Source organism: Euprymna scolopes, chromosome 2 (assembly GCF_053919585.1).
Source record: "Euprymna scolopes isolate OS-2025 chromosome 2, ASM5391958v1, whole genome shotgun sequence".
In the NCBI taxonomy this organism is placed as follows: domain Eukaryota; kingdom Metazoa; phylum Mollusca; class Cephalopoda; order Sepiida; family Sepiolidae; genus Euprymna; species Euprymna scolopes.
In genome coordinates, this window is record NC_136483.1 from 138719498 (window position 1) to 138734610 (window position 15113).

Consider the following 15113-nt stretch of genomic DNA (forward strand, 5'->3'; position numbering starts at 1 on the left):
TGCTAGATGACGAACAGAGCGTTGATGATGTAAAGTTAGGAGCTTGGTTTTAGATACATTAAAAGTAACCAGCCATCTCTTCCCCCACTGAACGACGTGCTCAACATCAGAGGAAAGGGAATCCGAGAGAGCTTTGTCATTTACGGCCTTTGATGTGTTGCCGTAGATGGTCGTGTTATCAGCATAGATGTCAACGAATGAATTATGTGTTTTGGGAGATCATTGATGTAGATCAGGAAGAGAGTTGGGCCCAGGATGGACCCCTGGGAGACTTCAGCATTAATACTGTGGGCCTCTGATTTCTGCCCATCAACCACTACTCTTATGAACCGATCAGAGAGAAATGATTTGAGAAAACATTTCCAGTTATACCGTAGCTGGAACTCTTGTGAAGTAGGCCCTTATGCCAAACCTTATCGAAGGCCTTTGATATGTCAAGAGCAATTTCCCTAGAGAGGAAGCCTTTGTGAAGAGATTCACTAATCCGATGGGATATAACTGTGTTAGCACATAAGCTGTAAATCTAGTAGAACAGAAACCATATTGCATGTCACTAAGAAGGTTATTTCTGCTAAGGTGGTTGACTACTTCTTTATTTAATATGGATTCCAGTAACTTACTCCTGACACACAAGAGACTTATTGGTCTGTACTGAGAGGGAGATGATTTATCACCTGAGTTCTTAAATATAGGGCATACTGACGAGGTTTTCCAGGGTGTTGGAAAGCACTTCTTAAGGCAATGCTTAAACAGTTTTGTAAGTATGGGGGCAAGTTCTGGTCGAAGCTTTTTCAACTATAATTGGAATGCCGTCTGGGCCAGTTGCTTTACTGGAATCAAGGTTCTTGATTAGTTTGGCGACCTCGTGCACAGATATTTGTATGTTAGATAAGGTATTGTCTATTGTTGGAGGAAATACGGGTAGTTGATGCCCTTCGTCGCAGAGGGTAGTTAGCTGCAAAGTTCTTGGCGAATAGTTTGGCCTTGTCTGATGCTGGTGAGATGACCTCCGGTCCATTGATGATGGTTAGGATGGAACGCACGCTTCTGTTCAGGATCCTGTTTGCTATTTGCCAAAACTGGTGGGAACCAAAGCCGCTGCTCAGCTACTTTGGATTTGAGAGACTGAGCATATAGCTCTCTTGCATTTTTTATTACTGTTTTACAGTGGTTGCTGGTAGTCCTGAAGGCAGCTTTAGTCTTAGGTTCCTTTCTTTTCTTAACATGTTTTAATGCTTTTTTTTTTTTTTTTAGAAATGCCGTCATATAGTATCGACAGTAACAGTTCGACAAATCTTACCTACATTGCCTGCAGGCATTTTTCAGTTAACAGACTTTCTATATCTCAGTGGTCGTGGTCATACCCTAAGTGGAAAATTTTCTGTAAAACTAACTGGATTTGAACTTGGGACACTCACTTTGTTGTTAACCACTGAGCCATTGTCCCCCCTCCCACCTGTAACTGAAGAGATAGGGAGGCATAAGCGAGAGAATAATTTTGGATTTTGCCTTTTTATTTTATATTTAGCTAGCTTGGCAAACTCGCTTTTTCTGATTCCAACAATCTAACATAAGCTCAATGGCGAAAGTCTGTACATACAAAAATAATTGTTATTCACAACTTAAAACACCAAAAGATAATACGAAAGCTTAGAGACTTGGATTGTTCCATATAAAGTTTTGTCTGTAGGGAAAATTTGAATAGACATGTTTATTTCGGCTGGTGACGTGTGCGTTTTATGTGTATAAAATAAGGACATTATTTGTGTACCTATATATATTAACATGGTTTGAAAGAGAGCGTGTATGAATTGTGTATAAGTTTATTTTGAAGAGATAATGCCTAGGAGGATGGCATGTCTAACAAACATATACACGCATACTACATAAAAAAGGAGACACTGCCTGGGAAAATGATCTCGTGATAGAAAATAATTTTTGCCGTTTTACAGGCTGTGCTGAAACAATGCTATTTAGAAACCCTTCTTCCTCTTAGAAAAGGAGTTTTGTTAACTAATCTGTATTTTGCTTAACAATTTAATAAACAAGATACCGTAAAAAATTTGGTGCTTCTACACTTTATTGTCGAAATTGGAGACGCCATTTTATTTCACGCACCTGCTGTGCAAATGTAAGGGAGACACCATTATTTTAAACTATGGCTGAAGCATGAAATAAATAACAAAAAAAAATTAAACTTCCGGAAAGTACTATGGAAAAAAGTGAATAAATTACTGAAAACGGAAAATGAAAACAAACATTTACTGTATAAAAAAAAATTATCAAAATATAATTGTAGAAACATTTATTGAAAAGTTTCCGTAAGAAAATATAATTTTAATATAATATTGTAATGAAAGCAACATTGGATTTTTATAAAATAGTTTATTTATTTATTTATTATTTTATTTATTTTATTTTTTTTTTCGAACAAATAATTAAACATGTTATTGAATTAAAGCAAGTTTGAAGGGTTAACAACAAATTAATCAATAACATGTTTAAAATTATTTATTTGTTCGAAAAAAAAAACAAAAAAAAAAACTATTTTATAAAAATCCAATGTTGCTTTCATTACAATATATTAAAATTATATTTTCTTATGGAAACTTTAATAAATGTTTTTACAATTATATTTTGATAAATTTTTATAGTTTGTTTTCATTTTCCGTTTTCAGTAATTTATTCACTTTTTTTCCATAGTTCTTTCGGAAGTTTAATTTTATTTATTTCATGCTTCAGCCATAGTTTAAAATAATGGTGTCTCCCTTACATTTGCACAGCAGGTGCGTGAAATAAAATGGCGTCTCCAATTTCGGCAATAAAGTGTAGAAACACCAAAAATTTGATCTAACTTTAAAATCCTTTTTAAAAAATAGCAGTCTGTAAACTGCAGAAGCTCGAATTGGAATTAAGGTTCACAAAAATTCGATTATTCTTGTTAGTTTGTGTTCCTGAACCAAATTACGTATCCGAGGCGAGCCTCTGCTCTAGAAAAGAACCAAATAAGTTTATTTACTTAACCATCCTACAAGGAAGAATGTTGGGAAAATTGAGTATAATTATTTATAATTCATATAATTTTCACATTTTTTCCTTTAAAAATGTTTTGCGTTAAAACCACGCCTAAATGACGTAAATATGACACGATTTCTTACAATAACGTCATAATCAGCTATCGAATCGAACAGCGAGGAATTCGCGGTTCCCCCCATTTTACCTAAAATAGTTTTCGAGTTTGTAACTTTTCTTTTACGTAGACTGGAAAATGCTAATGTGATTCTGTCTTTTTTGTGGCTGGAATTCTGCGGCGGATAATTTTAGTTAAACTGCGGAATCCTAAAAGCTTGACAAAAAAAAATATATGAATAACTCTTTTAGATGGAGGATAAGTTTCGTATAAAAAATTTAGCGTAAAACTATGCACATTTCTGGGTCATTTTAACCTTTTAGAGCTTTTTTACTAACCCTAAGTCCGACTGACAGTCGTAAACAGATACGTAATCGCATAAAAAGTTGCCCCCCCTCTGTCTCAAAAAAAAAAAAAAAAAAATTTCTTTCCCACATAAAAAAAAAAATTTCTTTCCCACATAAAAAAAAAAAAAAAAAATTAACTATCCCAATATGGTAGAATGTCCCGGAAAATGAATCATTTAACCTTAAATTTATATACGGAACTGATCCCCCCACTCTAAATTAAAATTCTTTTTCGTCTAGTTTTTCATAGTAATCACCTAAAGAGAATCTAAGAATCTATTTTTGTGCGTGGGCGGGTAGTTGAAAGCATTTAGCTTACAATGGATACTTTTTTTTTTTTTTTTTTTTTTATATATATACTGTTTAATAGAAAAAAATCCCCCCCCCCCCTTGAGATAAAAATCCTCAATAACTACAGAAAGTCCAATTATGTTATGCAGCTTTTTGTTGTGTAGAAAAGTATTATTTCCGGTTTTCGTAAAACCAAAACCTGTATTTTCTTTTTGAAAAGACACTGAAAATGGCTATCATTTTTAACAGTAACTAAGTTTCTAATTTTGTGTTGTACACATTTAGCAAGTAAAAATTAATATATATATATATATATATATATATATATATAATTTCTTTTTCGATAGATAAAATTTGAAAATGTCAAATATAATAAAACATTTTAAAACTACTTATTTTCACGAAAATTTAAATGTACATTGTTGTCATATAAAAAATAAAAATGGATTTGAAAATCAGAACGAAAAGAAGACTACGTTTCATATTATTTGGACTACTACTGTTCTCATATTTATTGTAACGTTCACAACGTTTTGGCCGATGTAACCTCCGATTTCTTCAGGTGTAGCTTCAGGAATTTTTCTGTCGAACTCTGACACTGCACGGAATTTCAATCATGATAGAGTTGAGGTCCTAAGTAATTTGACACTATACACCTGAAGAAGGTCGGAGATTATGAAAATAATACTCAAGATGAGAACAGTAATCCAAATAGGAATTATCAATCCTCATCTCAAGAATTTGGAAACATGGCTAGATTCAGGTTTTCACTAAAACCCGAACTACTTTCTGTAACACCCCCCTGGGTGGGCAAGAAAATGTGCACTAACCTTAAGTCCCGGTGACTAAACTTTTATCTGTCTAGTGGTGGACCCTTCAAAGGTACTCAGACTCTCACTGGAAAATACTGCTTGAATGCTTGGAACACAAAATGTGCATGATCCTAAGTCTGTGTGGCAACACTTTACTTCGGTTAGCTGTACGTCGCTTCAACTTTGTGCTGAGTTCTCTTCTCCTTACAGCTTGATCTGTATCTTCACCGTTTGGGCGTCAGAATAGACCTGAAAGCAACTGCATCTTCAATTTGACAAGCAATCGACAAAGAAAAACCAGTGGTCATTTTTTTTTTTTTTTTTTTTATATATAAGCAAAAATAATTATTCACTGAAAGTTACAAAATTCTGGTCATTTATAAGTCTAACTCGAGATGCAAATATTCGGAGACTGGCAGCTTCCATTAGTAAAGTTATGGCAAATAACCCCAGGTCTAGTCTCTGCACAGTATAAATTCAGTAGCTTGGATCAGTGGGACTCGTATAACCCAATCTCCTCTGGGCTGCATCTGTCGCAATCCTGTTTCACGGGACCAGCAGGGCTACACTCTTAACTTTGTCTAGTGGTGGACCCTTCAAGGGTGACCAGACTGACTGGTCACTGGAAAATGCCGCTCTGATGCTCAGGGCATGCAAAACATGCATGACCCTAAGTCTGTGTGGCAACACTTTACTTTGGCCGTCGCTTTGACTTCATGCTGAATCTGGTCTGTCTTCTATCGTCTGACATCAGGGTATATCTGAAATGAACTGCATCCTCACTCTGGCTGGCATTTGATAAGTAAAGAAAACCTCGGTCATTTTCTTTAAACAAACAAAATAATTATTCATAAAATATTCTTAAGATATACGGGGTACTCTTGTATAAAGTTGAGTTCTTTGGGTTCATGACGGCTTTCTGTTGCAGGTTGTTACAACTAAGATTCGTTTAGATAATCTCCCAGCTAGGAACAACTTTTCAACTTAGTTTTTCTGGGGGGTTTGCTCCCCCCCCCTCCTTAGTGGACTTAAGTCATTGCCTTGTTTTGCATGGTGCAGAACTCAAATTCACATATGTTAAGGCTTAAAACTGCACCGTTTGTTCATTTTCACCAGAATTTGACGTCCCCTGGGGGCTTTTGGTGCTAAATGGGGTTGGGGGCAATGCTGAACTTAGTCAGTTCTTTTTTTTTTTTTTTTTTTTTTATGCCTTGTTCACTGTGCAGTTACAGGGTTATTGTAAGTACAGTATGTTAGTGTGGATATTTAAAGTGTCTACTTAAGGGGGCGGTTCATCAGGAATTTGTTTTCATTGGACTTGAAGACATCCAAGTTGTAGTCAGGAGGGAAGCAGGCAGACGGAACAGTTCCGCAGGCGTGCAGTTCTAAGAAAGAAGCTTTGTTCATGGAATCTACGTTTTGATTTAGGCATAGATAAAGAGTGAGGAAAGTTTTTGACAGTGGATTCAACTAGACCGGTGTTTTTTGTAAAAAGACATGTCTTTTGTAAAAGACATCATCTTATATCAATAGAAATTATCATGAAAAACATTTCTTTATCCATATCCACAAATAAGTGTGCGTGTATTAAATTGATACCATACTTTTTCCTAACAATGCTGTTTCTTTCCATTATCAGCATCATTGTCATCATCATCGTTACATCCAACAACACTGTCATATTCTTATCCTCCATTATATATGTATGCATGTATAAAATGAACTCCTTTTTCCCTCTGATTTTGACCTTAATAGGATTAAAAATCAAGACATTTCATGCAAATGTAATATGCACAAACTGCAGCACAATATCTGAGGTGTTATAAGCCTATTACCTCTCCACTTCCTTGATAATCGTGGATTCCTATATTTTTTCTGGTGAGTTCACTGCCATAATCGGTTAAAATTAATGGAAGTAGTAAATTCTTTTCTCTCTAATAAATTCCTCCTTCCCCGTCACCACTTACACTGTTGTGGGATCATTTACAAGGGACAGTTTACTTTGTAGTTGCTTAAAAAACCTGGAATGGAATTTTAACGTTACTTTTCCTTTTGTGCTTTCTACTGGGTAAAATGCACCATGGACTTAACCGAATCCAAGGGTTATTTATGCCATATTTTTTTTTTTTTTTTCTTTTTCCAAACCCGTTCATTTCCCCCCCCCCTGATTTTTGCTTTTTGTTTTCCGATTTCTTTAAAGTTTTATTTTGTTCGCTGTTTTTGGTTTCGCCGATTTTTTTTTTTTTTTTTTTTTTTTTTTTTTTTTTTTTAGCAGGGTTATTACTTTGCTTACTATTTACTTTACCCCCCCCCCGCCTTACACACACTGCCAAATAACAGGGCAACGTCAGGTACCCCCCCCCCCGCTAGTGTAATAATAATATGCAAAATCTAAAACACTGAGATGAGTATGGAGAGATGTGCAGGATATTTTGATGGTATAACCACATTGGAACAATGGAGTTCTTTGCTTAGTAGATATTAAAACAGTTATGGTCCAATTCACAGGGAAAGCCTAGGATTTTTTGTTATGGAAATCGTTCTGAGCTTGAGAAAAAAATAGCCAATAAATGCTATCTATCCATCTAGCACTTATTGGCTAATTTTTCACCCTTTGTCAGAAACATCACTCATGGAATGTGAGGACTAAAGGACAAAAATAAAGGAAGTGAGGATTATGGAATGAAGTAAGAAAAAGTAAAGGACAAAGACCCGGCTAGAGATAGGTGATTTTGGAAATCAATTTAAAGTTGTTCAGTCCAACCAACACCTGCCAGCATGTAAAATGGATGCTACACCAAATAATAATTCAAATCATGGTAATATTTGTAATTACTGAGGATTGTTATCTTAAGGGGCGTATTTTATTGGAATTACCCGTTTCGCATCACTTAACCTTAATTGTCGTTATCTTTTTTTATTTTATTTATTTTTTTTAATTTTATTTATTTATTTTTTTTAAATTTTATTACGAATAAATAAAACATTAACAGAAGTATCATAAATGGATTTTATTAAAAAGTAAAGGGTTTGGAAGTAATTTCCACCTTGGTAAAAGTAGAATAGTTAACACTCGAGAACTCATAAACAAAACATAATTTATATAAAACCAAATAAAAATTTCTACCGAATATGCATATGTGAAAACGATTTGTATGAATTTTTTAAACAGTATAAAAGTTTTGGCCACTTTTTATAATAGCTAACAAAACATTATTCACACACAATGAATAACTGTTACTAAGAGCAAAATAGTTTTCTACTTGCCGGGATTTTTTTTTTCTTTTAAGCGTTTATTTACTTTGAAACAAATGTCAAGTCTGAGTTAGAATGAAAAAATGGGTTTCATTATTCATTTGGACTGTCTATAATCGTTCGAAAATTAAACAAGATACTGGTAGAACATTACATTTTTGTATGGTTGGTGACATTCGATGTGTTCCTTCTAGTATTTTTAATTTTCGATTTTTGAGCGATTATTGAAGATCCAAATGGCTGTAATGAAACAGCATCTTTTCTTTTTCATTTTAACTCAAGATTTACACTACTTTTGTTTCAATTTAAATAAATGGTTCAAAATAAGTTAAAACACAACCTATCCAGGTAGGTAGAAGAGTAATTTATCTCGCGTTTGGTAACATTTGTTGGCTTGCTTTTTGTTTTGACTCTTATTAAAAATGCTCCAAACTCTTTCCACGTTAACACCATGCAGGTTGGTAGAGAATTTTTTAATATAAATTGTGCATTTTTATTTTACGAATTAACTATTCGGTACTGTTACATTTAACTTTGATATCATTAAAATGTACATTTTTAGCTAACAAAGTCACTTAATAGAAATAATGATACGATTACCATTTCTATTCTAAAGTTACGCCTTTTCTATATTATTTTATGCAAACAGGATGCCCCCCCCCATCCACCCAAATTAAATGTGTGCATTAAAAAAAATTAAATGGATGTTTGTGTATCCGGTCTCCTGTCACAAGATATTGAAGCCAGCAAAATCTGGTGCCTCGTTACAAGACTAGTCAATAAAAAAAAAAAGAAAAAAAAAAAGTAATGACAAATATGAAACCAACGTTCTTGAAACTAAAATGATTGAAAGAAATAATTAGCATCGTTACCATCAACATAATCAACAACACCAGAGAAGTGATGCATAAGTGGCTAGCGACACAGACTGAAGCTAGGTGTGCCAAGTTCAAATCCAGTTCATTTCACAGAAACGCTTTCATTTGAAGATATTGACGATATTCATGTGATCCTTAGTGTGAGTACCCAGTGTCTTCCTAGAAAAAAATTCTAACTCAAAAGATATCGAGGAAATGAATGCCAACAATAGAATCATCAAATTTAAGAAATTGACTTCCAAACTAACCTCTCTGGCCAGGTTTTATTTATTTCCTTTTTCTTTCAAATCCAATTTCATTTTCTCGCATTTTCCTTGACTTTCTCCTGTGAACTGAACCTTCTACCTTAACTTTTCTACATTTATTAACACAAGAACTCTTTTCAATGTGGCATACTATCAACGTATCTTCCTCTGGTCTACGATCCTGGATATGACCTTAAACTATATCCGATGGTGAGGCCCCAGCATGTGGGCTTTGGGGGGTGTGGAGCCACCCCTTAATTGCCATTGTTCCCAGGTCCATTCTGACCCAGAGTGGTAGTACCTGTTAGGGTCCCAACTATGGGGTAAATAGAAACTTTTTTTTTTTTTTTTTTTTTTTTTTAAATATTCTATTAAAAACTTTTTCTTCAAAATCACTGGATTCAGCATTAAATAACCTGAAAAGGGTTGATATGCCGTAAAACAAAAACAACCAACCAACCAATCCTCTGGTCTACAGGACGAAACTTGTCCTTAAAACTCTCATTACACGTCCATATCATTTCTCTCCATGCCACGCATGTTCTCAACCTTTACTGGCTAGGTTTTACTTCCATACATCACGATGTGTACAAATGCATGATAGATTCTTCTATTGGTCGACAGTGGTAACTCTCTACTGGTTAGTAATGGCAGAAGTTCCTGAACTTAAAAATACTTAGAAACCCTTACTAATTTACATTATTGAATTCGTATGTTTGCTTTTTAGTAAGTATAAAACTAGGGATTCTAAATGTAAATAAATTAGTAGGCATATATTAGATTGGAACAGCAGTCTCTTAACATGCCAGTAGTTGGCACATTGGATAGGCACACTTTTCAGCAATGATGATAGTAGTAGTAGTAGTAGTAGTAGTCATATTGATCTTTTCTCTTTTTGGCTGGAATAATAGAATTGACTTTAAAAAATTTTTTAAACTCAAACTCCGTTATTTGCTCTGGGATTGGGTTTTACTTTTTGTGGCAATTTACAACACATCCAGATGACCTGCATTTTTTCATAGGTGATGGAAACCATACAATGGGTGTCTATTCACTTTGACACCAGACACTCAAAAAGCAGACTCTCTCGCTATTCTGCCACCTCGATTTACTTCTATAACCCAACTTCCTGTACATGCATCTAATTTCTAATGGAAAATTCCAATTTATTCCTTGATCTAACATGTGGAATTTTTTCATTTTTAATACTAATTTTAGAGTATTTTGATCAAAAACACAAAGGACCAATAGTGTGTTAAGTTTAGATGTTACATCTAAACTTACCACACTATTACCACTTTGTGTTGTGGTCAAAATACTTACTACAGACGTCCTTTTTAAGGAATTTTTTTTTTCTTTAGAATATATTTAATTTTTGGAAAACCTTTTCCTTTCCAAAGTCTTTAAAACCATCATAAATGTCTTACTATCTATAATAATCTATAATTGTTATTGTTTTAAAGTTTAGAAAATAGGGAGGACTTTCTTTGAAAACTGTCTGACTCTAATGAGAAGTTTATTTTCATATCTATGTATTTACTATACTTTTTTTTTTTCTCGTTTCAGATTCAGAATCACGCAAGAACTACTTCTGCTGTCAACAGTGATTCTAGGATGTGTCTGTTTACACGAAACCTTAATTCTGCGGTACCCTCTGTTCTTTCCTGAAACTTACCACATTCCAAAGCTGCTTAAGCTAACTTTCAATATGAATATTGGCCGATATTTATTCCTTTCATTTGGCAATATTGTCATGGCTCAAAATGCCAAATTTACTGCACTCATTATCCACCATACCGTCGCCCTCGCGACGTATGCTACCATCAGTGGCTACCAACAGAATACGTTACTCGGAATCTGCGGTATTTTCATGGAGCTCAGTTCGACAGTCACCACAATTGGACAGATCATGCGAGACTGCAGCCAGCATGCTAAAAATTTGTGCAAGCATTACATATTTATTCTTGTCGGTTGTGATCTGACATTTGCGTTGCGCGGAATCTTGCCGATTACATTTCTCACATATATTTGCTATATGCAAAGTCCGTTTGAGATGAAAACTGTTCCTCTTTTAGTCTTCTTCATGTCCATCTCCTTTTTCGGGATCATCAACATTTGGATGATTTATCAGGCGTTCACAACTTACAACAGTACGCTTGAAAAGAGGAGATCTCGTTCCCGTAAAGCAGGATCATTATCGAGCAACCCTTCACCACCCTCGACGACCATACAATCGACAGCGATCAAAATTGTAGATAAAATTTTAAAAAAAGACTCAAATAAGGACCTGTTGGAAAGCACACAGATTGATGGAAAGAGAATAGTCTTTGAAAATAACTTATTGTCCAAAGCAGCACAGCTATCGGAAAAAAAAGTGAATATATCAACTGACACTAAGAGTAACATTAGTGCCAACCAAAATGTACAGATTGTAAATAGACGCTCAGTAGTATAAATTTTAAATCTATAAATGTACTTCAGTTTGACCAAAAGTGATGCAATAATATTGTGGGGTATGCGTTTGCACTTGCATGTCCATAGAATGGAAACATTCTTAAACACGGCAGCAATATACAACAGATGATTGATACAACTGTGGAATTTCCACAGGTCCCACAAGTAATAATTAATTTAAATATTCAAAATTTACCAACTTGTAAAATATCAAGAACTTTTAAAACCGCCCACTGATACTGTTCTTTTTAATTTCATTCCTCCAAAACATGTACAGACTTTCGTTTTCATTTTCAAATATATTTTTTATTTATTTTTAAGTATTGTTGTAAGTTTTTTTAATCTTCATATTAATCATTATCAATTCTCTCACACAAAGCAATACTTTGTTTTACTTTGCAGCTGGTTTTGCTGGCAGCTTTCGTCTGGTGCTTAAGATTTTCTGTGATCAGATCTCCAACCTATATATATATATATATATATATATATATATATTATTTTTTATTTTATTTATTTATTTTTTTTCCTTAAAAAAAAATATCTTTATACTACTTGATATACATTATTTAGTTTTCAGAGGGGTTTGCACATTTGTTTTCTCAGGGTTGCAGAGTTGAGTGGTATCAGATCAACTCCTAGAATTCCAGAAATTCTGCCTCGGACTCCTAGAATTCTGATTTCAAATTAAATAAAATTTCAGTTTGAAATTCTGCCAATATTCTCAAGTTTGACAAGACAACCTGAAAGACGTTTAAAGTCAACATTGGCTGATGAATAACATCCAAGATGATAACTGTAGACCAAATGTTTTGAAAGAGTTGTTAGTCCGTTTGATAGAAATTGTTTAAATATTTTTGCACAAAAATGACCATTTGTTGCTGTTGGCATGATGGCTTTTAATTACTGATAGTGGTGATTTGTTTGTATTAAGAATGGCATAGGCTTAGTTTTGTTATGTAAGGAAGAATAAGCAAAGTTGGTGGTTTTTATTTTTTTTTTTGAAATTGATAGTGTATCCTTTGTTTGGTTAAGACTTGGGCATTTTTATTGAGGCAAAATTGCCAGTCAAGGGTGTCGGTTTTGTGTGGGTTAAACCTCTTAGCTTGATTTGCTTTTTCTCTTCAGTTTTTTTTAAATTTTATATTGACAAATTTGAAGAAAGTTCTAGACTTTCTTGGAATGCATTTATTTGATTGATCAATATGTGCACAGACGATTAATTTGAATTACTTTTTGTTTTTTGTTCTTGCTTAGAACATATATCAATGTTGCAGAAATAAATCAGATGTACCAAAATCAAACACTGATTTTTATAGGACTAAAGTTATCGATTATTAGCTGTTAGATTCAAGCCGATCATTCCATACTTTAACCAAATCTATTTTTGTCTTTTGTTGGCTGAACTATATGCCATTTTTAATTTAAAGATTTTTAAAGAAAAACTGTCCAGAAACAAGCCACAGGACAACATAAATTCAGTGTATTAGCTTTGGAATAGTCTCTCTATGAACCATGGTCGGTTTTAAGTGTCCCATGGATGGAAATGGGCACCCGTCTCCAACTCAAAAGGCTAAACTCAATGGAAGACAAGTCACCGGACTCCTGATATCCCTCTCTCCCTTAATAACTAGATGAAAATGCGTACTTCCTTCTCTCTCATATTATTCAACATAACATCCATAGACTGATTTTACACCTCCTTTCGGTAAATGAAATTCTTTGGGGGACAGCCACTTGAGATCTAAGAAAATGCTCTATTTTGAGATTCTCTTGTCAGAAGTATCAGCCAATATTCTTGCGTATTTACTCTCAATTAAACAAAATTTCAATTCAGCATTTTCTTTTAGCCAACAGACGAAATAGTCACCCCCCCCCCGGAAAACTTGCATGTAGTATAAAAACCCAAACGTATGTTTCTCACTTGCTTCATGACTCTACACATGTGTGCAATATAGAATTGTTTTTGGGGTTGCTGCAGCAAGAGATGTACATAAAGTACTAAACAAAATAACAGCTTATACACTCTTAAACATGTTCATGCGCGCGCGCGCACACACACACACACACACACACTCACCAACAAAACGGACACACTTATATACACACACGTCTTCAATGTGTATTCTATTTACATGCACATCACGTGAACTCACAAAATCAACATGTTCACTCACATTCTCCTCACATGCAAAACCATTCTCTTCACTTGGAACTTTCCCAGAATCTCCGAACTTTTATATACATGCAAATTCATAATGTTCATCTCATTTTAGGCACACGTGAATGCACGCCACCAGCCGAAATGAACACCTCTACTCAAATTCTCCTTACAGACAAAACATTTTTATTTGGAATGTCCGAAGATTCTCTGATCTTTCGTCTTTCGTATTCTACAAACTCTTTGTTTCATTGTCTCCAGTTATCAATAAAAATTATTTTTGTATGGAGAAACCTCCCATTTTACACATGCATAAGCGCACACGTCGCCAGCCAAAATAAACGTGTACTCAAATTTTCCCTACACTCTTAAATTCTCTTTATTTGAAATCTCAAGACTCTGACCGTTTGTAATATACCAGTTCTTTCTTTCCAGTGTATTAAATTGTCAATAAAAAATTATTTTTGTATGAAGACTGTCATTCTTTCACTTGATAATGTCCTATCTTTAACATTGATCTCCAGTGTGGTCTCAACAAATTTGTATATTCAATATTTTGTGGAGAACGTTTCAAGTTCACCGAAGACTGTTTAATTAGCGCTTAAGTTTGTATTTTTGTAGGTCAAGGACAATCTCATATTTGCGTTTCATTCAGTTACAAAAAAAAGAAAAGACAAGTGAAGCATGTATCGTCCCCGTGAGTGCAATGAACAAGGCATAAGAAAAATGACAGCATTGCCCCTCCCCATTTAGCCCCAAAAGTCCCCAGGGGATGTCAAATCCTGGTGAAAATGAACAGTGTAGTTTTAGGCCTTCTAAATTCGAGTTCTGCACCATCCAAAACAAAGAAAATGACTAAGTCCATTATTTGTCTTCCCCCCCCCCCCATTTAGCCCAAAAAGTCCCCAAGGACTCAACATATTAAAATTTGAGTTCAGCACCATACAAAACTGCTAATTAAACATACACAGAATATTTTGAACAAATATGATAAAATAGTCCCAAAAATGGATTTTTTTTTTTTTTTTTTTTTTTTTTATTAGCCCTAAAAGAGCCCCTGGGGCACACCCAACATTTATCGCAAAGTTTAGACAAAATTATATAGAAATCAGTTACTTTTCAGAAAGTTTTATAAAAATCCAAGTCTTCAATTTTTAGCACAAGTGTCAATTTTAGCCACTTTAACTCAAAAGGCACCCTAAGGAGGCAACTAGAGTTTTTCTGGAAAATCTGTTCTGTTACATTTTTACTCATATTTTGTTTAATGTTTGTGCAAAATTTCAAAAAAAATTCCAAGGTGTAGTTATTGAGAAAAGTACAAACGGACGAGGGTGAATTTACAGGTCCAGTTTGGCTTTTTATATAACAATCCTCAGTAACTACACTAAACAAACCTTTAATTTCATGTTGTGTAGACTTGTTTTTCTGCTGAGAAAAAAAAAAATAGTAATATTTCAAGTTTTAGACCGACTTCTTCGCCTTTTGGAAAACCTATTTGTATCTTTACAATGTGTGGTCAGAAGAAAATATCCTGGAAGTTCTC

At 34.2% G+C, this 15113-nt stretch overlaps 1 protein-coding gene across 2 annotated transcripts in view; it reads left to right on the forward strand.

Moving 5' to 3' along the window:
- Positions 1-14043, forward strand: part of LOC145296367 (uncharacterized) — a 38826-nt gene extending 24783 nt beyond the window's left edge. For both annotated transcript variants that reach the window (XM_080142527.1, XM_080142526.1), the window contains exon 2: positions 10525-14043. In XM_080142527.1, coding sequence (XP_079998653.1) covers positions 10525-11413 — 889 coding nt within the window. In that variant the 3' untranslated portion in view covers positions 11414-14043. The remainder of the gene's footprint in view (positions 1-10524) is intronic.
- The last annotated feature ends 1070 nt before the right edge of the window (positions 14044-15113 follow it).